We start from the raw sequence: 25164 nt of genomic DNA on the forward strand, positions 1-25164 counted from the left end.
TGACACCGTAGACCCTTCTTATTGTAAGCAAAATCATCTAATCACACACAAACTATCGTAAAAATGCCACTTAAGGGATTAGACTCGACTCACTCAGACGCCCATAACTGAGTGCATGGCGGTAATTCAGTGCTGGAAATCTTAATGACAACAGTGCCCACAGAGATAGATTGAGAGTTTATCCCCCACATAAGTTTCTGAAGCTGTATAAAATCACCAAATAGCAGAATGCATAGGGAAACGCGTCCTGGTACTGAAGGGGTTACGGCAACGCACACCCTAAATAGCTTTGATACTATAGTTAACCCCAATGAATAAGTGTATGCAAGTCACTGTGTGTGCTTGAGATCTTACTGAAAACAATGCCTACACATCAAATTGTTTTCACCTATTACATATTTCCACTTGTATCGCTGCACGTGAATGGAATAGCTCTCTCTCTCTCTCTCTCTCTCTCTCTCTCTCTCTCTCTCTCTCTCTCTCTCTCTCTCTCTCTCTCTCTCTCTCATAATCCTAATTCAACATTCCTTTTAGCTTTCACAACAGACAGATGAGAAAGTCGGAGTAATGAGTGGAGAGATTTGGTAAAGCTTCCAGATAGTAAGTATGTGTGTGTGTGTGTGTGTGTGTGTTGGTTACCTGGGCAACGCTCCCCAGGTGAACCAAGCTACAGTGGTCGCCTCACTACCCACTCCACTAGTTTAGTTCTCCCGTCTCGTCTCTACCTCACTCATAGTTCACTGGGGTCTCCGTGTCTCCCTGGCTGGCTGGCTTGCGTGTTGCGTTCTTGCCTTGCCTCTCCTCCCTCGCTCCAAGTGCCAAGTGAAGGTAATGTAATATCCCAAACTGTCTTAATCCCTTCTGTACCATGATGCGTTTCCATATCCATTGTGCCTAACTATTTGACGACTTTATACAGCTTCAGAAACTGTGGCCATTAAAATTCTGAACGCTCTCTCTCTCTCTCTCTCTCTCTCTCTCTCTCTCTCTCTCTCTCTCTCTCTCTCTCTCTCTCTCTCTCTCTCAGCAGTTAGTTATTGGTGTGTAATAATCTTGTTCAGTTCTTGAAAAACGCTTAAAGGCACTAATGAATCCCTTTGCCGTAGTTTCTAGACTGAGAGCTTACAAACTGTTACTCCGGGATACAAGCTTTCCAGGCTCACACAGCAATCCATGGCTGGAAAAATATTAGGTGGAATGGAGACTGAGACTAAAGAATAAATAGGCGAGTGTCTCTCTCTCTCTCTCTCTCTCTCTCTCTCTCTCTCTCTCTCTCTCTCTCTCTCACACACACACACACACACACACACACACACACACACGCCAAAAGCATCTGAACGATCAACTCACAGAAAAAAAAGAAAGAAAGAAAAAGAAAACATCGAAATCTTAATATGGAACGCCTATACGAGATTTTCCTTCCTTAAATTTATCTATTTTTTTTTTTTTTTTTTTCCTTCCTTTCTTCGATCCTTTATTTATCTCTCTTCTTTTTAGTTAATAGTGAACATTTTACCACTGAAAATTTGGTTAGAACAGCTATAGTAACCTATCTCTGGCAGTCTTTACTTAAAGAAGTTAGACTGCAAGATAATATTTGCTTATTGTGCGGGACTTGAGTGGCGGTATTTGGAGGTTTGAAGTTTTCTGGATAAAATAGATCATAGTACTACGTAATGATGTGCTGTATAAGTTTATAATGACAAGTGATGATCGTGCTTACTCTGGTTGGGATATCAGCCACATAGACCCTGCTAGACACGACTTAAGGCAATAATAGAAGGTGTGGAGCGTTCTAGGATATGGTTTCAAGGCATATTGCTGTTGGTTTCTGCTCCTCTCGGCAACCATCTTCTCGAATTTATTTATTTATTCACATATATACTAATGGGGAAAAGATAAAAAAAAAAGAAGATATAGGCGGAAGAAAAATAAATAAATAAATAGAGATGTTAACTGTTACGAAAAGAGGAATACACAGACTAAAAATTATAGGTGATAGAAAAGAGACGATAGAACACAAAGGAAGAACAGGGAGATATAAATAACTAAAAGATGTTAATAAAATATATAACAACTATATAAAAAAAAACGAAAAGAAAAAACAATAATAAAAAAGAGAAGAGAACTAAGTAGGAAAAAAAAAATGTAGGGCATACTAACATAAACTTCCGAGGAAAGCAAAGTAACAACACAAGGCAACCTGATCCCACGACGTCCTTTTATAGCACTTTGAAGCCCCTACCCCTTGTCTGGCGGTCATAAATGAAGGGAAAGGAGTGGATGATCTGCTGAGCTGCGGTGTGGAGTGGGTGGTGAGGTCATGAGAGGAGAAAGAAGGGAGAGGAGAGAGAGGTCGTGATGGAAGGACGTGACCTAGCTGTGGGGGTCGTCACTGTGGTGGTGTCCCTGGCGTGTTTGGTGGCCTTTGTGGCGCTGGGTGAGTATTGTGTGGTGTTTTTAGGTGTATATGAGTGTTTATTTACTTAGTTGTGGTTATTGGGTGGGCGGGGAAGTAGTCTCAGTATCTCATGTCTATATTCACCCAGTTTCTTCTTAAAAGTATGGGCAGTTTTGGTTTTCACGATTTTTTCACTTTAAGCTTGTTCCCTTTATTCAATTCTATGAAGAAAACTGTGTGTGTGTAGGTTCCAGTAATTTTAGCTTGTAATTTAGACTGAATGTTTGTTTCTAGGCAAAAAATAGTTTCTTTTATAATATACACAATAAGGGATTACTAGTGAAATTAATTCACTAAAGTTTAGACCACACCTAACCTACTTATGTATATTGTGTGTGTGTGTATTTGGCCTGTCTGTTCTCGTGTTAGTGTTATTAGTATTATTTTCGGAGAGAACCATAGCACTCTACACATTTAAAAGTATGGTTTGTATTACTGTTATGGATATCAAGACACTATTGAAATATATAGTGCTTAGTAATTGTTTCTGTGATGCAGGGAATATTTGTCAGGTGATGTTTGTAGCTTAGGTTAGTTTAGATCAGGTTACGTTATTTTGTTAGGTTAGTTTATGTTAGGTCAGGTGAGGTTAGGATTGCCTATTTTCAAGTTAGCATCTCCAATCAAATATCATAAAGTTACCACTTTTGTGTTCTCTGTCCAAAAACTCCACTTCCTCAGTTTATGGAGCTATGTATTGAATAACCTTAAGGTCACTCTGCTTACCAAGGGATGGAGAGGTTAGGCTTGGCTAAGAAGCTGGATGTAACCTGACCTAACCTAATTTGTATCAGGTTAGGTTTGGCTCAGTTAATTAAGTAGCCAGATTTAACCTAACCTAATGTATGCTAGGTTAGGTTCGGCTTGGTTAAGTAGTCAGGCTTAACTTAACCTAATCTAATGTATGCTTGCCCAGGACAACACTAGCTGAAGTGACATTAGTTTGATGCGAGGGTTATTTTTGCACTCCCTTCACATCCCTTCCCCCTAACCCTCCACACCAATATTGTCACTTTGTGCCATGCTTGGCATTACAAGTCATACCCTTGAAAGAAATAGTGTTAGTATACCATTTTATAAGCTCATTCCACTAAATAGTTACAATTTTACTTTCCAGTTATACACCATTAAGAATTAGTGTTAGTATGAGAATATTCACAATTTTACTATCAGTGATATTAAATCCTAGTGTTGTAAGCTCATTTGTGTTGTAGCATCAATATTACTACCTGAATTGTGAGTATTTTCCTGTCCCATCCCTCAGGGTGGTATGCAGTGTGGCGGCTCTTCCTCTCCCGCTTCAGCTTTGTGCGGGAGCTGTTTGGCAACCAACAGGAGGGTGGGTCATCAGGGGTAGCCGGGGAGGAAACCAACCGCCCCAGCAGACCTCGAGCCAGCCGGAAGATAAGACGAGACTGATGGCGTGATGCTGTGAGTCTGCCGCCGCCATCCTTGCGTGTGTGGTAAGTGGTGAGTAGTGAGCGGTGTATGGTGTGGTGTGTGGACTCCAAGTGTTTTGATATTCCAAAGAGTTGGTGTTTGGACAAGTCAGCACAGGTTGAGGTCCTGCCATGCCATGTTCAGGTTTTGGTCACCTGTAGGACTGCTATGATCTCAGCCAGACAGGTGAGGGTTGCACTGGCTTGCTCCACTGGTGCACCTTATGGTCTCACAGGTTATATAAAATGACATGAGTGTTGAAGTGCTTTGCCTTGCAGTGGGACACTGCATCATGTGTGGCAATTTGTAGGATGTTAGAATACAATGCCTACTTGTCAATGACCATACATAATTGGAAAAAATTAAAACAAGAAATTAACTTTATTAAAAAGCTTCTTTTCTCTCTCAATTATCCAGCATCCCTTACAGACTTGTCTCTGTTTCATGTCATCATCATCATCATTGAAGATCTCATTTCCATTACAACCTTTCCCCCTTGTCCACTGTTCTTCTCCACCACACTCTCACCATTTTCTCCCGTCTCCACACGCCAGGCGGGTGAGGGCACACCCCCAGGATGGGAAAGGCTACCACCACCACTACCCCCTCTCTGGACAGCAGAATGCACCTGTGCAGCATTGCCTCAGTCTTACTGTGGCCAGAGCAGGCTGAGGTGCTGACACTGAGTGCTGGACTTTGTTCAAGATACTGTTGGGTATTCATACAATCAAAAATATCAATTAAAAGATGTTTGCATTATACAGTGATTGCAGTGAGGTAACATGTTCAATTCACTTCACCAGGTGAGGTGCATAACTGTGCTGAGTGTCCTGCCTTTTTCTCACTCTTCCCTGACCTACTGGAGTGTGTTACTGACCAGGTGTTGTAAGGACTGCCAGCAGATTAGAGGATGTGAGGCCAAGGAAAGACCACACAGCACAGTGGAAGTGATGGTATAAATAACATATTATATTCGCTTCCATTGTGTCTTCCCTCAGTTTACTTTGATCATCTTAAAAGATACAAATAAGATATGCACTGTTTTCTCTTCCACTGTATTGAACGTCTTCTCTCACTGTTCTCTTATATGGTCTTATTAATGACCTGGGGTTTGTGACTAGATTGCCAGCAGGTCAATAAGATGAGAGACAAACACTTGACTGAAGACCTGAAGTGTTGAAGCAAAGTTGTGTTATGGCAGCCAAGGGAGGTGCAGTTGTACTTCTCAAGACTGCCCCCTTAGTGTCCACCTGTGTAGCTCACCACCAGCACTACTATAAGGGAATAGTGATATGCAGCAGACTTTTACTTACCTGGATGGCTACAAAAAAAAGACACCTTAGTATGAGTGTGGCTGCTAGTACAGATCATTAAGTTGCAATGCAGTTCTGTTCCTCTATCATGTAAAGCAATCTTCAGCATAGGTTTAAGCCAGCCAGAGTAAACCCTGCCCCAAAAAAGCACCCAACTCACTGAATGGTCACCTAGAACAAGAAAATAACTTATACCTGTGAAAACAATACATAGAGGACATACAGGAAATGGAAAATAAATTTGTAATGAAAAATGGGGAACATATAAAGACAACCACTGCCAGTGCCATGACAACCAACCAGCTGGGATCTAGACTGTCATGCACCAAGGGCTAGAGCTGCCTGTGTCTTGTAACAATGTGCCAATATAAAGCAATGACAAAAATATTTTATTCTTTATGACTAAACTGGCATATAAAAATATCAAGTTCTTAGACAATATTATTTTATATGTAAAATTATCATCTGAGTTTTTAGATAATATTTTATCTATGGTAGTGGTGGTTGAGGATTGGGGGTTGGTAGAGGGACGTAGGGTGCAGTGACTCAGGCAGACAGTGACATGCGTTTCTGTGCAGTGCTTGTGATATCACCTGTGGATACCAGATGTGTGTTTGTGTTGTTTATGTGTGCTCTATTTTTGTATCAGTAAGAAATAAAGGTGGTTGTTGAGGTGAAGCAACTGCAGAAGAGAGAAGAATCAGTCTTTGTTTCCTTTTATAAATATTTTGGCATGTATACTTGTTATAGAAGCACCAGATACATAATTATACGTGTGTGTGTGTGTGTGTGTATGTGTATAATGTACACATAGCAGATTGAAATTGTTTCCAAAAAAATATATATAAAATTTGCATTAGAGGGTAATTAAAGATTAAACTGGATATGACAAGAAAAGAAAAATATATAATAGCCTTTTATTGTTTCAGACATGGAAACACATCTTAAAAATGAAAATGAAACAATAAAAGACAAAAATAGAAAGTCTTCCCTTCTTACCTATGTTTCAGTCATGAAACATATATATATATATATATATATATATATATATATATATATATATATATATATATATATATATATATATATATATATATAGAAGAGGAAGAGGAAGCTTCACGAGACAACAGTTGCTGATGTGTGCTTGGCTCTGCTGGAAGAGGAGGATGGGGAGAGGTAGGCTTCTTTGAGGCGCAGCAGGTGAGGCAGCAGAGGCGAGGAGAGCACAGTTCGCATTTGGGCTACCTCTCTTTGCACCTCCTGCGTGAGAGCGTTTGGCTGTTACTGTTAGTTCTGTTATTATTACCCCTGTTGTTTCATGGTAACGGGTATTAGCGTTACCGTCGTTATCATTACTGTTATTATTCGAGAGCCGGAGGAGGAGGGGATGGTTGAATTAGTGGTGAAAAAATAACTGGCGGTTTATAATTATGGGCTCGTGGAAGTTGTGGCTGTGATAGTGGTGGGAGAGAAGGAAGCGACGGTAGTGCTGGAGGGAGGAGGAAGAGGGGAGATCGTAAAGGTAACATTTATAAAGTTAAAAAGTAAAAATATATGAGGGATTCAAATATTGTTTGAGGGGGCTTGCATTCAAGTGGGCCTTTTTATTTTGTTGCCCTTGGTAAGTTTCCCTCTTGCATAAAAAGTGGGATTTTACTGAACAATCTGTGGCAATTTTTTTGCGTATGAACTTGGAAAACGCTCCTGAAACCACGGCTAATCATCTGCTGTGGCCTTCAAAAATAGCAATGGCAAAGTGATATATCTACATTTGAAAGATTAACAAAATTTCTCTGTGAAAAGGAAAAACACTTGAAAACCCAGCTAATCGTCTATGTGGCCTCGGTAAATAGCCGTGGTGAGAAAGCAGTGTTTTCTGAATACGTGTAGCTATTAATTCATGTAATTCTAACCTGCACTAATCTTGAGTTGCGCTGTATTGCTTGTGACCGCGTCATGATATACCCTTCATGCTGGCTGGCCATTTCTCGCCTTGTGGTCTCTCTGCAACACAAGTAATAATTAAGTAAAGAAAATAATCTATACCATACACATTGTTTAAGGGGAAAAATATATATGAAAAACTGGTAGTTGTAGTACTTAACGCTAACCTTAACGAGATACCAGCAAATCTCTCTCTCTCTCTCTCTTATATTAAGGTTTGCCTATTGTCTCGTTTTTTCTTTCCTTCAGTTCTTCCTTTTTTCTCCCTCCCTCTTCTCACCCTTCCTTGCCTTTTTTTTTTTTTTTTTTCGTTTTTCCTTTCTCTCCTCTTATCCTCCCCCAAGACTTTCCATGCCACTATCATCTCCACCGCTCATCTCTCACTCACAGTTGCTCTCTTTTCTTCTTGATTGCATCCATTTTACTAATGAACCGCCTCTCCGCCTCCATTGCTTCCTGCCTTCCTGGCTCCATCCAGTTGCTGCTCCTTCCTTCTCACTTCGCAATTTCCCTTTCCCAGCCTCGGGGACAACACAACCGTCACCATGGTAACTCGTTTGTTCTTCAAGGGCGGGTTATTAGTTGATATATACAGTGTTCCTGTGATGGGTCTGTTGGGCAAATAATGATAGAATTTTGTCTTTTCCAGCTAAAAGTCACGTGGAAGGAGATTTTTCCACACACAGATAATGATTTGCTTAATTCTAGGATCAGATAGTTACACGTGGTTTTGTGTGTTATGTACAATTAGTAGAATAATTTATGGTTATTTGATATCTATTAGAAATTATATTTATTCCTTGATTGACAAGCAGGTTGTTGAGAAATGTCCGCACAACAAGGGAGAGAAGGCTGAAATGTGCCTGTCTTCTCTTCTCCGTCCTGAGTCAGAGCTCCGACACGCCTCCTGGAAGCCCTGCCGCGCCTTCCAAGAGGTGAGGGTGGAGGACTCTAGGTTGTTCTGGGACAGTGTTGTGACGTGTCTTGCAACACATAGGAGTGATGGGACAGACAGTCACGCTTGTGCCGAGACACATGCCGCAGCGCGTGTCCTGTCTAGTGTGTGGGCTGCTTTGTGAATGAACTATAAAGTCCCCCCGGGCCACCCCTCTCTCTCTCTCTCTCTCTCTCTCTCTCTCTCATTTACAGTGATTTTAATCTGGCAAATTTATCTTTAGCGTATAATGTTATTGCCCATACGGAAATGGAAGAAATGAAAATAAATAAATAAATAAAAAAAAAATAGAAACTGTTGGCAACGACTGCTTGGCTTGTCAAAACAAACACCCGAGAAAAAGAAAGAGAGAAAGCATGTGTCAGTCAAGTGAGGGAAGTAAATAGAGGAAAAAACGAGAATAATTGGACATAAGAAGATAAACGAGGAATCATACAGGGAGAGAGAAGAAAGGGAGATATAACGTAAGTGAATGGAGAAAGGAGAAGAATAGAAAGAGATGAGTGAGATTAAGTGAATGAAGAAAGGAGAGAGAGAGGAAGAAAGAGTACAGCAAGTGAGGGAAAGAAAAGTTAGTGAATAAAGGAAGGAGAGAGAGAGAGAGAGAGAGAGAGAAAGGAAAAGTGAGTACAAAAAGAGAGAAAGAGAAGTGAGCAAATAAAGAAAGGAGAGAGAAAGAAAAGAATGAGTACAAAATGAGAAAGAAAAGTTGGTAAAACAAAGAAAGGAGAGGGAGAAAAAATGATAAAGAAATAATTGTTTTTAGTGGATTTGTTTAGTTATTTGGTATTGTTTATTATTGGTTGTCTCCACGCCACCAATACACAGCTGGGGAGTGTGGGAAGTGCTCTTGTTCTTATACAATATAATACTCGTGAAACTAAACATATTTGTGCGAAGTAATGTGTGTGTATTATATGGGTTTTTAAATGTTCAAGAGAGAGAGAGAGAGTGTGTGTGTGTGTGTGTGTTACAATAATAATAATGACAATAACAATCCTTTTACTCAAATAAAGTAAAGAAGAGCAAAATCTGTCAAGAATAGAACAATTGAACAAGGAAATTATTAAAAAAAAAGAAACACAAGCCTTATATAATATAATCCCCACTTCGTTTGATTGAGAGAGAGAGAGAGAGAGAGAGAGAGAGAGAGAGAGAGAGAGAGAGTGAATGTTATCTTACAATCATAATAATAATAGTAACAGAATAACTAAACAAAAAGAACTATCAAAACACACACAAACTTAACATAACCTGAGAGAGAGAATTGTAAATCTTATAATCAACAATTCTGACAAAAGAATTCTAAAAAACTAAAAGAAACACAAGTTGGACCTAACATAACCAAACTTCTTTTTTCTTTTCTTATTCTAACTTAATCTAATAAAAAAAAACTTATCAAACCTAACCTAACCTTTAATGGCCACTTTCCCCAGGCGGCGTCGAGGAGCGGAGAACCAAGGGTGGCAGTACCGGGACCAGCAGCGGGGTGAGGGGAGGTGGTGGGGCGCTGCAGGATGGCACAAAACTCAATCCTGGACGGCAGCGAGGATGAGGTCGACTTTCCCCCGAACTATTACATCTACAGAGTCATTGATATCATGTTCGTCACCTTCAGTATCAGCACCTTGCTCCTGGACTGGGTGAGGGGAGGGTTGCGCTGGTGGTGGTAGAGGTTAGATTAGGGCGAGTTAAATATAGGGATTTCTTCTGCTTATTTTTTATTTATTTATGTATTTATTTTTGTTATCTATTTATTTATTTTTTATTCTATTTTTTTTATTTATTATTTTTACAAGGTGAAGTATGTAGGGGTGCTGGTAAAGTTTTGGTTAGGTTAGGTTAGGTTAAGTTTGGTTAGGTAACTTTTATTTATTTATTTTCTTTTTTTTTTTTACTGGGTGATGGTTGTGCTGTTGGGGGTAAAAAATTGGGTTGGGACGAGTTACATTAAGATATTTTTATTTATTTATTTTTTTTTTTACTTTTTTATTCCTTTATTTATTTAACTGGATTTAGTTAGGTTAGGATAAATTATGTTAGTTTTTTTTTTACTTGTTTATTTATTTATTCATTTTAGTTTATTTATTGGTTTATTGATTTATTTTATGTAGAAGTTATACTGGCTAGGAAGAATAAGAAATAGATATACAATAAAAAAAACGTACTAGGGTGCTAATCCCCATAGAGTTAAAATGTTAGGTCGGGTTGGTTGCCTTCTGTTAAGTTTGGTTGCTTGGGTTGGGTAAGACTGGATTAGGTTAGGTTAGGTTAGATTAGGTTGGGCTTGAGTTGTGTTTTAAATGCATAGTTTAAGCTTTGGTCAAGTTGAGTTTGGTTAGGTTAAAGTTGAATTTGTTAGGTTAGGTCTGGTTGAATTAGGTTATGCTGTCTTAGCTGTTGAAGTGGGTGAGCTTGCTGTATTTTTTATGTAAGACAGTAAGGTGATGTCACATGTCACTGGCAGGGTTTTGACATCGGGGCGGCTTACAACCACTGGCACCACGATGACTATGCCTGGTTCACCCTCACCATCATCTTCATGGGCTCCTCCTCCCTGGCCATCATGGTGGTCTCTCTGCGCTGGTCAGTGTGTGTGTGTGTGTGTGTGTATGTGTGTGTGTATATAACTGAATCAATATCTTAATTATGGATGTAGATGTGTCAGTTCATTAGGTTAGCTCTCTCTCTCTCTCTCTCTCTCTCTCTCTCTCTCTCTCTCTCTCTCTCTCTCTCTCTCTCTCACATGTCCTTGTTGGTCCTTCAGGTACATCAAGGACATGGCCAATGACAATGGTCCACCCGCCTCAAAGTTCAAATGGGTGGCCCGTATCTTCTTCCTCCTGCTTCAGCTCGGCCCACTCGTAAGGTAACACTGGGCTGGAGGAAGTGAGGGAGTGAATAAGTAGATATGTAGAATAAATACCAATGTCTTTGAAAACCCGTGTAACTTATACCACACCTCTGCACGTAAACTTAGCACTACAACCATGAGAATGCCCTAAAAAATTCCAGTAACTTTTACATCACCCTGTCAAGCTATCACTGTAATCTTGGAGTGCCAAAAACTATCAATGTTAAACTATCACTGGAACCTTGAAAACCCCAATAACTTCCACTGTAGCCTATCAAACTCTAGAACCATGAAAACACCCTTGAAAACCCCCAATAACTTCCACTCCAGCCTGTCAAACTATAGAATCACAAAAACACCCTTGAAAACCCCAATAACTTCTACTGCATCCTGTCAAACTCTAGAACCATGAAAACATCCTTGAAAACCCCAATAACTTCCACTGCAGCCTGTCAAACTATAGAACCTTGAAAACACCCTTGAAAACCCCAATAACTTTCACTACAGCCTGTCAAACTATAGAACAACAAAAACACCCTTGAAAACCCCAATAACTTCCTCTGCAGCTTGTCAAACTATCACCAGAACCTTGAAAACACTCCCAGCTTTCACTATACCATGTTACAAGCTGTGGGAACAAGACACCAGGCACTGAGGAGCACCTACCTATCATACAGTCTCAATATTCTCACACAGGTACTATGACACACTGAAATTTGGCCTGAAAAGCAGAATGTATTGGAAGCGAGGGGACACACAACGCCAGAAGCAGTTTTACACTTGGATGCTTTATGAGGACGCTGACTCTGTGTTCCTGCGCATGTTTGAGTGCTTCATGGAGTCAGCACCTCAGTTAATCCTTCAGCTGTACATCCTCACCCAGATCCAGGCAGCTGATGATTCCTCAAAATATGGAAAGACTACACGTAAGTATTTTGTGTCTATTTTCATGGGGTGGTGGTTTGACAGACTGCAGTGGAAGTTAATGGAGTTTTCAAAGGTGTTCTCATTGTTCTATAGTTTGACAGGCTGCAGTGGAAGTTATTGGGGTTTTCAAGGGTGTTTCCATGGTTCTAGAGTTTGACAGGCTGCAGTGGAAATTATTGGGGTTTTCAACGGTGCTTTCATGGTTCTAGAGTTTGACAGGCTGCAGTAATAGTTATTGGTGTTTCCATGGTGCTGATGATAGTTTGACAGGCTATAGTGGAAGTTACAGAGATTTATGAGAGTGTTTTCATGGTGCCAGTAGTAGTTTGACAGGTTCAAGTGAAAGTTAAACCTGCATTCTTAAACGCCCAAGATTCCATAGGTTTAATCTATAAAGGATACAGAGATGGCCATGTGTTCCTCTTAGCATCATCATGACAAAACATTCTCTCCCCTCCAGGATACCTTATCTTCTGTGGGTCGATCACCTCACTAGTCAGCCTGGCCTGGGGTGTCATGGCCTACGCACGTGGCTGCCGCTTCACACAGCTGGAGAAGAACAACATTTCCCTACTAGGCTCCTCTGTCATCTTCCTGTGGCATCTTTTCTGTCTAGGTGAGGCACTCAGCGGCTCACACACTGCAGGTTAAGGGAGAGATGGTCTTGGGAGCCTGGCTAGTCTTCTCTGTGGTCTTGGAAAATAATGGTGAGAGAGCAAAGCATTTCAAAATATTGGTGTTTAAGTGTGTTTTTGGAGTTTTAGTGACAGATTAACAAGAATTCTATATTACAAATAGGGGAAATATTCTTGAAAACTGAGCTAGTCCTCTATGTGGCCTTGGAAAATAATCATTAAATCACAAGAGGTTTTCAATTATGTTTTTATGGTTCTAGTGACAGGTTAACAAGATTTCTACAATACAAATAGGAGAAACAGTCTTGATAACCCAGCCAATCATCTCTGTTGACTTGGATAATAATGGTGAGAAAGCAAAGTGTTTCAGCATATGGGTGTTTAAGGATGTTTTTTATGGTTCTAGTGACAGATTAACAAGATCTCTACATTATTGACAAGAGAAATGGCCTTGAGAACTCAGCTAATCATCTCTGTGGCCTTGGAAATTAGTTGTGGTGAGAGAGCAAAGCATTTCAGGATGTTTTTTTTTTTTTTTTTTTTTAAGTGTGTTTGTGTGGTTACAGTGATAGATTAACAATATTTCTACATTATAAACATGAGAAACAAGTATGCTAACCTAACCAGCAAAATTGTTGTGGTGAGAGACCAAAGAGTTTCATTTTATATATATATATATATATATATATATATATATATATATATATATATATATATATATATATATATATATATATATATATATATATACTTGCCTAAAGCACCTGTAGGTAACTTGAAGACCATTGGAAGCACTGTTAAGCTTCCACCCATTATTGGCACAGGCAGTTTTATTTATAGTGGTGGGCATATTAAGGCCCATATCATCACCCAAGCACATCTTTGGTTTAACCACCTAGAACCTGGGTATCATGGTGACATGTAGGTAACTTTAAACCATGTGACAATTGGCAAAGTTTCAAGGCTGTATTTGGTGGGATTCAAACCTACGCGTCTGCCCAGTCCCATGCTCACCACCTTATCCACAACGCCATCACTACTGTCTCATGTTCACTGTTTGTCAGCTGCTCGGGTGACGGCGCTGGTGCTGTTTGCCTCCTGCTTCCGGATGGTGGTGATGTGGGTCTGCCTGGGCCACTGGGCAGTCATGGCCATCTGTCTCCTGCTGTTTCGTGCATTCAAGGAAGCTTGCACCTCTATCTTCTCTGAGTTTCTGATGAGGTGAGGACAAGTGGTGGTGGTGGTGGTGGTGGTGTTGCGATTGCATAGAGGAAAGACTGAGTGACTTGTGAGACACTCTATCCACCTGATTTAACTACCAAACTAAATCAGTCCAATCTAACATATCCTATCAAGCCACCAGTTTTCAACCTTTTTATACCCATGACCCACATATGGCATCCCTAAGTACTCATGACCCACTGCCCTTCACAATTGTGTAATGATAATTGAATTATTATAATCCATTTTTCATAACACTTTATTAACAATATATTTCATTTGTGGAATATTTTTCAGAACACTTTATTAGCAATAGATTTTGATTTAAGAGAGTAAGCACTGGCCTGTATTTCCTGTAAATAGGTCATGGACTACACTGTTATCAAAACTCAAATTATAAAGTCTTTGTTTTTCATTATTTTCGTCATTTTCCATTTTTTTAGGTACATATTGGGTAGTACATACTAGTTTTCAAGATAACCATGCTGCCCTCCCCTCCCACTAAGAGCAGTCCATTGCCTACCCTACCAGAAGGTCATGGTGAAAGCCACTGCCCTAACCTAACCTAACCCCCCACCCCATATCTCCAGCGTGGTGTTTGGAGTGGTGTACATCTTCGTCTTCCTCAACTACAAGGATGAGCCAACGCGGTGGAAGTACATGGCTTACTACACCGTTTGGGAGATTGAGAATGTGGTGCTGGTGGTGATGTTCCTCTTCTATGCTGACTCCGCTGTTTGGTACTATATTCCTGGTGAGTTGCTGAACCACTCCCCATTAACTAAACACTTCAAAAAACATGATTAAAATAAATAAACAAAAAAAAGCACAAAATAAAGCAAAAGGAAAGAAAAAGATGAAGCATTGAGAAGGAAAATAAATTACTTGAGACCTTTATATTTCCCTAACTCCATTTCAGCGGTGGTATTTCACATCGTGGCCTTTGCTGTGGGCCTGGTGTTTATGGGCATCTACTACACCCAGCTACACCCAACCAAGTATGCCCTGCCAACACTGTCTCTGCCGGGGGAACAAAACAACCTCACACAGCCACCAGAGGACACACACCAGGCAAACCAAACAGAACTATAGCAGCCTTGCCATCACCACACCTGTCATTTCTACTCTCTGTGGTGTCATAGATCTCAGTGTCTTACCTGTGACCTCTTTCAACAGGCTGCAGTGAAAGTTATTGGGGTTTTCAAGGGTGTTTTCATGGTTCTATAGTTTGACAGGCTGCAATGAAAGTTATTGGGGTTTTCAAGGGTGTTTTCATGGTGCCAGTGATAGTTTGACAGGCTGCAGTGAAAGTTATTGGGGTTTTCCAGGATGTTTTCATGGTGCCAGTGATAGTTTGACAGACTGCAGTGGAAGTTATTGGGGTTTTCAAGGATGTTTTCATAATGCCAGTAATAGTTTGACAGGCTGCAGTGGAAGTTATTGGGGTTTTCAATGGCATTTACAAAAGGTTAATGAGAGTTTCAAGGGTGTTCTCATGATTCTAGTAAGAGTGAAGAGATGATTTTTGAACTGTTATGAAAAAAACACTCATGGGAAACCGACTTAAGATCACTGTGGTCTTTGAAAACAGTCATGGCGAGAGAACAAGGCATTTCAAAACATGACTCTTGTTTGGTGAGTCGAGATGTGACTGTGTGATGTGACTGTATGTTTATGTAGGAGTCTGTGCTCATAATGTAGTTAGATAAGTGAGGCATTTAGAGAGAGAGTGGTCTTTCTGTACACTATATATATATGACTGTGTGTGTGTGTGTGTGTGTGTGTGTGTGTATATACGTGTCAGTGTGTTATGATAAAGTAGTGGTACTGAAGGAGAAACAGGTGTGTGTGTGTGTGTGTGTGTGTGTGTGTGTGTGTGTGTGTGTGTGTGTGTGTGTGTGTGTGTGTGTGTGTCAAACTAAGTGCCTTTAAAGAATTTTTTTCTTTTGTTGTTTCTTTGTCTTCTTTTTCTTTTTCTTCTTTTCCTTTCTTTTTCTTTTTCTTCTCCTCCTCCTCCTCTTCCTCTCCAAAGCAACAAAATAGAGAACAACAAACACAATGAAATCTTATAAGTATTAGCCTAGATCTGCCCAAAGGAACACTGGGATGGAGGAGCAAAGGATCACAAAGAAAGAACAAACAAGAGAGTGCAAGGATAGGTGGCTTTGAGAATCTCTGAGGTGGTGATGTGATGTGTGGTGTGTGATGTGCGTTGATGTTCCCACGGTGAGGTGATGGTGATGTAGGTGAAGTGAAGTGGCCTATAGGTTTTCATGTACTTCAAGATCTGTTGTGTTGCACTCTTATCTACAAAACTAGAGAAGGTTAGTTTTTCTTTTCACTTTCTCAGCCACACAATTAAAGAAAGATAATATTTGTCTCTCGTAGCCATAAAGATAGAGAAAGTTTTTTTATTTATTTATTTTTTTTTTTTTTTTTTCTTTCTCAGCCACACAATTAGAGAAAGACATTAATTTTCTCTCTTACCCACAAAAATAAAGTTAATTTTTTCTCTTTTGCACAATTAGAGAAACATAATATTTGTCCCTCATAGCCACAAAAGTAGAGAAGGTTAATTTTTCTCTCTTTCTCAGCCACACAATTAGAGATAGTTAATATTTATCTCTTAGCTACAAAAAATAGAAATAGTTAGCTGTCTCTCTCTTAGCCGCTTTTTAAGAGACCATCGTACAAAACCAGTGTCTGAGAAGTGAATGTGTGAAGGATGTGTGTTGGTATGTTAGTGTGTTGCAGTGAAAGGTTTGCATGTTAGTTTTGGTGGTGAGGACAATAGTGTGTTGGTGTGAAGTGTATTGGTGTGAAAAGTTTGCATGTGTTGGTGATTTGGGGATGATGTCTACAGTGTGTTAGTGTGTTGGTGTGTTGCAGTGAAAGGTTTGCATGTGTTCATTTTGGTGGTGTGGACTACAGTGTGTTTGTGTGTTAGTGATGATGTGTTGCAGTGAAAGGTTTGCAAGTATTAGTTTTGGTGGTAATGACAAAATATTTTAGTATGCTGGTGTGAAAAGTTTGCATATGGTGGTAACTTAAACTTTTGGTGAGTATAGCAGTGTGTTAGTGTGTTGAGTCTAGATGGCCAACACTCTCACCTCAGCCTGTGGTGACTTAATCTGTATCCCTGTGTCAAAAGGTCGTAAACAGTGTGTAAGTGTATTATAGGGGTGTGTTTTGGTGCCCCAAGGTGATACACACACACACACACACACACACACACACACACACACACACACACACACACACACACACACACACACACACACACACACATCCCTCAGAGCAAGAGCCATTTGTTGTGTTTTTCGCTACACATGCGTCACAAATTTTTATTCTTACATACAGTTATTGCTTCGCTGTACATTACCAATTATCTTTTTTCTTTCTTTCTGTCTTTTTTCGTGGCATTATAGCTTATTTATTTATTTTTTATTTTATTTACTATGCATAATCACTTTTTTTTTCCCTTTTTAATATTTGTATGGTTCAGACAGCTTTTTTACCCTTTTTTATTTATATTTTCTTATTTATTTATTTATTTATTTTTCATATAGATGCAGTGAGTTTTGGTTCTATAGAGACATGATGAGTCTTGGTTCCTTGCCACCATAACAACAAGGAAAGTGTAAGTAAAAGATAAAAAAGGAAAAACTAACTGAACCAAGAAAAAAATAAATGAAATGATAGTTATTAGAAAAAAAGAAGACAGAAAAAGAAAATTATGCTTCACTGCCCAATTTTACTCTCACTGCCTCACTTCACTGCTTGTATTAGTGTTGCAGTGTCTCATCTCAACCTTCTCTCACTGCCTCATTTCACTGCTTGTATTAGTGTTGCAGTGCCTCACCTCTCACACTTCACTGCTTGTATTAGTGTTGCAGTGCCTCATCTCTCCCGACCAGTGTGTCTCAGTGCCATGCCTCACCTCCTCCTCGCCACACACTTCCTTGTTATTGCTTACTGAGAGTGTGGAAGTTGTTGACAGGGTGTTTTAGTATATGGTTTCCTCAGGTATTTAAGATTATTGCACATTTGTTTATTATGATGGCAGATTTTGTGTATATTTGTATTTTTTCATGTCTATAGTTAGTGATAGTTTGTGTGTGTGTGTGTGTGTGTGTGTGTGTGTGTGTGTGTGTGTGTGTGTGTGTTTTCATTAGGGTGACGGCACAACTTACCGTAATTTATTTATTTTTTTTACGTTTGTTATTGATGATATTGTTATTCTTTTTATTTGTTTGTTATGAGATGTGTCGTTTTATTACTTTTATTCATCCATTTGTTTATTCGTTTTTATTCGTATTTCAAATCCTCGCACTGTTTTGTTGAAGATGACAGAGTTGGAATCATCAGCGTTCTCACCCTTTCACTTTTGTAATTGATGTTATTATTTATTTTTTGATCTAATTTTAGTTTTATTTTTACGTACGTTATTCTTTACTCGTGTATTTCAGATCACTGCACGATGGTGATGAGGATTGTGTGGGAGAAATGATCAGTATTCTCACTTATTGTATTAGTAATTGATGATATGATTAGTTTATTTGAATTTTGTTTCATTTGTTATCATTGTTATTTATTATTTTTTTTTTTTACATGTTTATCATTATTTATTTTATTCATTTATTTATTAACTTATTATATTTTTATTTTATCCTATTTATTTTATTTTTTTTTTTATTTATTTTATTTATTTTTATTTATCTTTATTTTTTTTTACAATGATGACGACAGGAATGACTAGAGCACATTCCCACTTTCTCAGTATTGTTTTGATCTACTTACCTCATTTCATTTATTTTGTCTTTGTTATTTCAGTGTTGTAATTCCACTTATTGCTCATGCACTCATCTATCGCTCAATTTACAGTTACATAGCATCATTTATTCACTTATTTACTTATTTATTGATTTTTTACTATTGTTTGCAATAGTTCTTGAAGGTGTAAATGTTTGTTATTTTGTTCCAGCCTTTACTCACTAACTTGAGTATCAGTTACTTTTATTTTACTTATAAATGCTCTTTCATCAAATGCAGGATGTTTGTTTTCTTTAGATATTGTCAGTTATTTGATTTCACACATAATTTTACTGACTTATTTATGTGTTTTTTTTATTGTACTTATGAGCTTTCTTTCATAATGTGTGATTGTTTTAGTAAGATTTGTGAGGTTTGCTGCCATAAATGCTGTCAGTTCCTTCATGTCTCTTATATATTTGCCTTGTGGCTCAGGTTTCTCCCACAACATACAGTGTTTTGTTGGTTCTCACATTGGTTCATATGTTTTCAGTTCGAGAGGCTCCGTTTTATTACAAGCATGTGTTTATACAAGAATTTGCTATATGAGTCATCCACATTCACCTGAGTCACTTCACTGCACTTCATTTGAGTCACTTCACATTCACCTGAGAGTCACTTCACCTAACATTCACCTGAGTCACTTCGCTTCACTTCACCTGAGAGTCGTGGCAGGTTTTAGTCCCTAGCTATGCAACAGTGACCTCTTCTCATGGCAAACTTAACCCTCATTTAGATTAGTGTGTGTGTGTGTGTGTGTGTGTGTGTGTAGATGTGGTGGTGGTGGTGGTGGTGGTGGTGATAATAATGGTGTTCTCAGGCCCCTCACTTAAACTCTTGCTGATGGTGAGTGGTTGAGTGTTGTGTGGTGTGGTGTGGTGGTGTTGAGTCAGGGTTTGTTATTGCCACTTTATTCTTTAGACTCTCTCTCTCTCTCTCTCTCTCTCTCTCTCTCTCTCTCTCTCTCTCTCTCTCTCTCTCTCTCTCTCTCTCTCTCTCTCTCTCTCTCTCTCTCTCTCTCTCTCTCTCTCTCTCTCTCTCTTATTCAGTTATTATGTATTAGTTGTATGTATTTGTCATTATTACATATTTACATGTTTTATTTTATCTTACTTTTCTTTCATTTTGTTTGATATTTTTTTATCAAAGGAAAAAAAAACTGAAAAGAACAACTCGCTGATAACAAAATGAAATAATAATAATAATAATAATAGTAATAATGATAATGATAATAATAAGCACAGCAGTCAGAGAATTAATGTGTACTGTATTATCTTAGTGTGTAAATATGTATAGCAATGTCTTCCCTTCACTAAATTAACAAAACAAATGCACAATTCTATGTAAATTTCACTCAAGATTCCCACCCACTCAAAACTCCCACGATAAATATTTCTGACCTTGTATAACCTTATGTGATGTAATGTTAAGGATGGGTAGAGGTAGTAGTTGTCAGGAATGTGGTGGTGAGAATCTTGCAATGGGAATGTGGAAATGTGATTGGTGGAATGTATGGTATGTGTCATTTTACTTTAATTCAACACACACACACACACACACACACACACACACACACACACACACACACACACACACACACACACACACACACACACCATGTAGTGTAGTGGTTAGCATGCTCAGCTCACAATCGAGATGGCCTGGGTTTGAGTCCTGGGAAGCAGCGAAGCAAATGGGCAAGACTCTAAATGTGTAGCAGTCATTCACCTAGCAGTAAATAAGTACAGGATATAACTTGAAGAGGTTGTACCTTCGCCTTTCCGGTGTGTGTGTGGTGTGTGGTGTGGTCTCAGTCCTAGCCAAAGATCGGTCAGTATGAGCTCTGAGCTCTTTCCTTAGGGGAAAGGCTGGCTGGGTGATTTCTATATTATTAACAGGAGAAACACTCTTGAGAACTTGGCTGATCATCTCTGTGGCCTTGGAAAATAGTTGTGGTGAGAGAGCAAAGTGTTTCAGAATATGAGCTCGAAGATTTTTATGTACTTGTCACTATCCTAGATCACTGAGGATATTGTAAGTATGTAAGTGCTTAGTGAGTCACCATAGTGTGTGTGTGTGTGTGTAGTTGAGCAAAATAATCATGATAATTTTTAATCTTCACAAAGTTGATATAAGGAATTATCTCCCTATATTATTTTTTATACTCTCTTTTTCTTTTTTACCTTCGTTTTCTATGTACGTATTGTGTGAGGCCAAGAGGAGACAAGACCGAGCACAAACATTGGAGTCATGAAGTTTGTTATTGTAAAATTTGTGTGTGGGAAGTTAATTAATTCACTTACATTGTTAGAGTATAGTTTTTATTTATTTTTCCCTTTTTTTTTTATCTTACTTAATCTGAATTTTCTTCTTTATTTGATATCCTCCTCCTCGTCCTCGTCGTCGTCCTCCTCCTCCTCCATTTTTTTACTGTTTATTCTCACTTTCTCCTTTTGTCATATCCTCTCATATTTCTAGTTTCTTCCTTTTATAATACTCTTTACTTATTTATTTTCCTTAACCGTGTGTGTGTGTGTGTGTGTGTGTGTGTGTTAATTGTTCTTCCTATATGCATGTAATGATCAAAGATATTTACTCCTACTACTACATAAATACGTACATATATATTCTGGTTATGTATCCAGGTCAACGCCTGTATAAATATGTGGCATGTATTGATTAATTGTTCGTGTCTGGCTTTGGACCAAAAAATGTTTATAATAAAGTGGCGAATTTAAAAGATAGTGTTTATTTTCCTAGTTATAGGTATTTGGTTTTATTATTGGGTTAAGAGAGAGAGAGTGTGTGTGTGTGTGTGTGAAAAATAACGATGCTGAGAGAGAGAGAGAGAGAGAGAGAGAGAGCGCACGTGTTGAAGGCAAGGATAGGCATATGTATACACGTGTGTGAATTTATTGCTTCGTGATTTTTTTTTATTATTATTTTTTTTATACTTGAAAATTGCGAGAAGTACTATGGTGCGTCATGCTGGCTTCTCAAACCTTTACGACGAGACTCGCTATAATTTATTTATCTTTATTATTATAATTTTCTTTTTTCGGTAGCGCGAGTAGGTGAATAACATAATCCCACACCAAATATACTTTTTACTTTCATTAGGTTAACATTTTAATGCCAAAATATCCTTATCTGCTGACGTTTTGTTAAGGTTTTATTTGTGAGAAACGACAGGACACACTTCAGCAGCGGGAAATTGATAGTTCCAACATTTCTGCTCTTCATAAGCTTGTTCACTCTTGAACTACTGCTCGAGAGAGGCAATTATAGGTTAAAGGACACTACAAATCGATTATTGCGTTCCAGCAGTTACTACAACTTCATTATTCAATTGTAACAAGTGCTGAACAGTGTTAACAATACTTTCAATGATCGATTTCCTACTAAACAGACTCTCTCTCTCTCTCTCTCTCTCTCTCTCTCTCTCTCTCTCAAAGTTCGTAACAAGCATATTATAACAACCAGACTGAAGAGATAGGTAAGGAGGTGTTGAATGTGTTAGTAGGACGGGATGACAGTCATGACACTATAGGGGAAAGGAGAATGGGAAGCCAAAATTCATGCTATCTTTATATTTAGTACATAATCATTACGATATGTACATAGATATTGTAAATGTGCCTATCCATGTAATAATATCATATTACTCTAATTATAAGCTTTCTTTCGAAAATACTTGGTAATCGATTACATACCAATTTTTGGCTTCCAAATCAAGGCTAGGGAGTGACGGTCGATAGGTGGCGCCGTGAGAGAGAAAGAATAGGCGCGAAATAGCTCCAGTGTTGGCGGACTTGGCTCTTAGGTCAGTCTAGCTCTATACATTGACACACACACACACACACACACACACACACACACACACACACACACACTTGTTTGCATATTCCAGGCAGTTTCTTCCTGCGCCAAGCACTTCAAGCCAAGGTGAGTGTCTGTGCTATCATAATTCATAACACCCTCCATCCTCCCCTCCCCCCAGCCTGTATTGTGAGTAATCATCTGATTAGCTTTTGAGGTTATTGCTTCACTTTTTTTTTATTTTCATTACATCTGTGAGTGGAAACGGTGTGAAATTTAGCTAGATTAGATTGAAGAGTAAGCAAGTGTAGTCAGGTTAGGGGAAGGTAGATCGGCACCGAGGATAGCGGTGAGCCGGGACAGGGTTACTTAGCAAACATAGGGATAAATTGCATATATTTCAACATTTCATGGCCATAGGTCGTCATTATGAGGTTTAACCAGCCCTCCCTAACCTCCAGGACAGTATAGATCAGTGATTCAACCCCAGCGAAAAATTACAAAAGTCACCTCTGGCCACCCATATTTATCGGTTGTTATCTACTTATTTCTCATTTATTACGAGCCACACATGTCATAAGACGGAGCTACCAGCTTGTACTTTCACATGATCCCGTCAAATATTTCCGCCGTCACCTGGTGTCGGTGTGGTGAAGGTTTTAAAGTGAGCATAGCGGAATCTGGCCGCCGCCATCTTGGACTTGGTCAGTCCTCTGTGGGTCTCGCCAGAGACCCACAGGTCGGTTAAACTTTTTCCTTTATTCTTCCATCATTTATTTTTGGGGGTTTAGATGTGTTTTATTGTTTCTAAATTATAGTTAGTAGCCTGTTAAATGCTTTCAATACTCGTGTTTGGTGGAACATGTTGGTTTTGTGGGTGTTTTGATGTAAATATGTGTTGGGTTTCCGGCGTTATTTTTTCATATCGCCGATTAGGATTTTTATTATTAGAGTTTCTAGTCAAGATAGTATTGCTTCAAAAAATCGTTTATGACTTAATAAATGTTTTCCTTCCTGTTTGAGTTCAGTGTGTAGACTTTGAAAGATTCGTGGTCCCTTTCAAAGTGTAAATGTTTACGTTTTCGGCTCCGTTGTTATTCTTATATTTCGACTCCTTGCTAAACTTAAAGTATTTGTGAAAGTAGTTCGTATCTTTTAAAGTGTTTGAATTCCTACTAAAACAAACTTTGTGGACTGTAGAAATTTATTTAGTAATATCGGTGTTATAAAACTTATTCAAATAAACTTTTATTTTTCATTTTATTACTACTCAGGCTGGAAGTGTTTTGTTAATCTCGGTAATAGTTAAAAGATATGAGGAATCTAAATATATAAAGGAATCGAGTCTACGTGGAGTAATTAAAAATGCGATTTTCAAAATGATTTACGTTCGTATTTTACGGGATCCGTGACGTCACGAGCTCCTGGCCAGGAAAGCCGTGCCTGTGGACCCCGCAGCTCGTGACGTCATCAGGCCGAGCGCTCCCCGCCCGCCCAACTAGCATTTTCTGCCATATTTAACGTGATATAAAGGTTTTCAAGGTCTCTGGGAATGTTTCTAGACTCAGGTATGTACTAGTAGTGGTAGCAGGGGTGTGAGGAGGAGGAAGGAAAGAGAAATAGAGGAAGAGGAGAAGAAATAAAGACGGAGGAGGAATGCCGGTGCCGATCTCTCTTCGTCATATTTAGCGTAATATAAAGGTTTTCAAGGTGTCTGCCAGTGTTTCCAGACGTATATGTGTGCTGATTGTTGTAGCAGGGATGTGAGGAGGAGGGAGAAAGGAGAAATAAAGGAAGAGAAGGAGAAGAAAGAGGAAAGTGAAGGAGGATCAAGGGGGAGGAAAGCTGGTGCCTGGCTCTCCGTCATTTTTTAGCGTAATATAAAGTTTCTCAAGGTGTCTGTTAGTGTTTCTAGTCATATATGTGTGCTAATAGTGGTAGCAGGGATGTGAGGAGGAGAAAGGAATGAGAAGTAGGAGAAAACGAGAAATAAAGGAGGAAGAGGAGGAGGAAAGTCGATGCCGGTCTGCCATATCAAATTTTAACGTAATATAATATACAAGGTTTTCAATTAAGGTGTCCGAGTGCTTTCAGGCGCAGGTGTATACTAGTAGTGAGAGAAGGAGGAAGAAAGGAGATTAAGTAGAAGAATAGGAGAAATAAAGGAGAAGAAATAAGAAAATGTTCAAAACTCAACGTTCACCTTAATTTTTTGTGTTTTTTCGGGTATTTTCAGGTGTGTAGACGGTGTAGTAGTTATAAAAGAAGGAAGGGAAGTAAGGAGGACACGAGTAGTAGTAGTGGAAGTAATAGAAAGACGGTGAAGGAGGAAAGAAGGAGGAGGAGGAGGGATGAAGAAATGAAAGATAGAATAATGCGTGTTTTAGTTTCATTTGTGTAATTCACCTCCTCGGTCGTCTGCTGGTCACCCAGCCAGTCTTTCCCATTACGGAGCGAGCTCAGAGCTCATAGACCGATATTTGGGTAGGAACTGAGACCACAACACACTCCACACACCGGGAAAGCGAGGCTACAACCCCTCGAGTTACATCCCGTACCTATTTACTGCTAGGTGAACAGGGGCTACACATTAAGAGGCTTGCCCATTTGCCTCGCCGCTTACCGGGACTCGAACCCGGCCCTCTCGATTGTGAGTCGAGCGTGCTAACCACTACACTACGCGTGTGTGTGTGTGTGTGTGTGTGTGTGTGTGTGTGTCTTTACCTAGTTGTATATTACAGGGTTCGAGCGGGTTCATAGTGACCTGTCTCTATATCTAATTT

The 25164-nt window shown here is 39.1% G+C and overlaps 2 protein-coding genes and 1 long non-coding RNA gene across 4 annotated transcripts; 2 read left to right on the plus strand and 1 right to left on the minus strand.

The window, feature by feature from the left end:
- Positions 1-2148: 2148 nt before the first annotated feature.
- Positions 2149-5911, plus strand: LOC123501023. The gene is made up of 3 exons (XR_006673534.1): positions 2149-2440; positions 3726-3924; positions 4456-5911. It is a non-coding gene; the product is annotated as an uncharacterized LOC123501023 (long non-coding RNA).
- Positions 5912-6293: 382 nt separating this feature from the next.
- On the minus strand, positions 6294-8118 carry LOC123501025. The gene is made up of 4 exons (XM_045249579.1): positions 7995-8118; positions 7547-7769; positions 7128-7218; positions 6294-6474 (listed from the first exon to the last, which is right to left on the minus strand). Exons 2-4 carry the CDS (start codon positions 7630-7632, stop codon positions 6331-6333), a joined length of 321 nt encoding a protein of 106 aa, XP_045105514.1. The 5' UTR covers positions 7633-7769; positions 7995-8118; the 3' UTR covers positions 6294-6330.
- On the plus strand, positions 8051-15581 carry LOC123501024 (XK-related protein 6-like). 2 transcript variants are annotated; one of them, XM_045249578.1, is made up of 9 exons: positions 8051-8093; positions 9550-9756; positions 10581-10699; positions 10881-10982; positions 11664-11893; positions 12355-12510; positions 13594-13750; positions 14341-14504; positions 14670-15581. In XM_045249578.1, the coding sequence occupies exons 2-9, from the start codon at positions 9631-9633 to the stop codon at positions 14840-14842; spliced, it is 1227 nt and encodes a 408-aa protein (XP_045105513.1). In that variant the 5' UTR covers positions 8051-8093; positions 9550-9630; the 3' UTR covers positions 14843-15581. The 2 variants fall into 2 exon arrangements, with proteins under 2 accessions (XP_045105513.1, XP_045105512.1); XM_045249577.1 differs by lacking the exon at positions 8051-8093 and adding an exon at positions 8435-8577.
- Positions 15582-25164: the final 9583 nt, after the last annotated feature.

Source organism: Portunus trituberculatus, chromosome 8 (assembly GCF_017591435.1).
Source record: "Portunus trituberculatus isolate SZX2019 chromosome 8, ASM1759143v1, whole genome shotgun sequence".
NCBI lineage: Eukaryota > Metazoa > Arthropoda > Malacostraca > Decapoda > Portunidae > Portunus > Portunus trituberculatus.

Excerpts from the sequence above, each read along its gene's own strand:
- LOC123501025 (XM_045249579.1), bottom strand. The coding sequence starts at position 7,632 with ATGGAGCCAGGAAGGCAGGAAGCAATGGAGGCGGAGAGGCGGTTCATT. Across the intron at positions 7,219-7,546 it reads AAGAAGAAAAGAGAGCAACT|AGAGACCACAAGGCGAGAAA; the intron begins GTGAGTGAGAGA and ends CTTGTGTTGCAG. Across the intron at positions 6,475-7,127 it reads GCAACTCAAGATTAGTGCAG|GAGGTGCAAAGAGAGGTAGC; the intron begins GTTAGAATTACA and ends GCTCTCACGCAG.
- LOC123501024 (XM_045249578.1), top strand. The coding sequence starts at position 9,631 with ATGGCACAAAACTCAATCCTGGACGGCAGCGAGGATGAGGTCGACTTT. Across the intron at positions 11,894-12,354 it reads AAAATATGGAAAGACTACAC|GATACCTTATCTTCTGTGGG; the intron begins GTAAGTATTTTG and ends TCTCCCCTCCAG. Across the intron at positions 14,505-14,669 it reads TGTTTGGTACTATATTCCTG|CGGTGGTATTTCACATCGTG; the intron begins GTGAGTTGCTGA and ends ACTCCATTTCAG.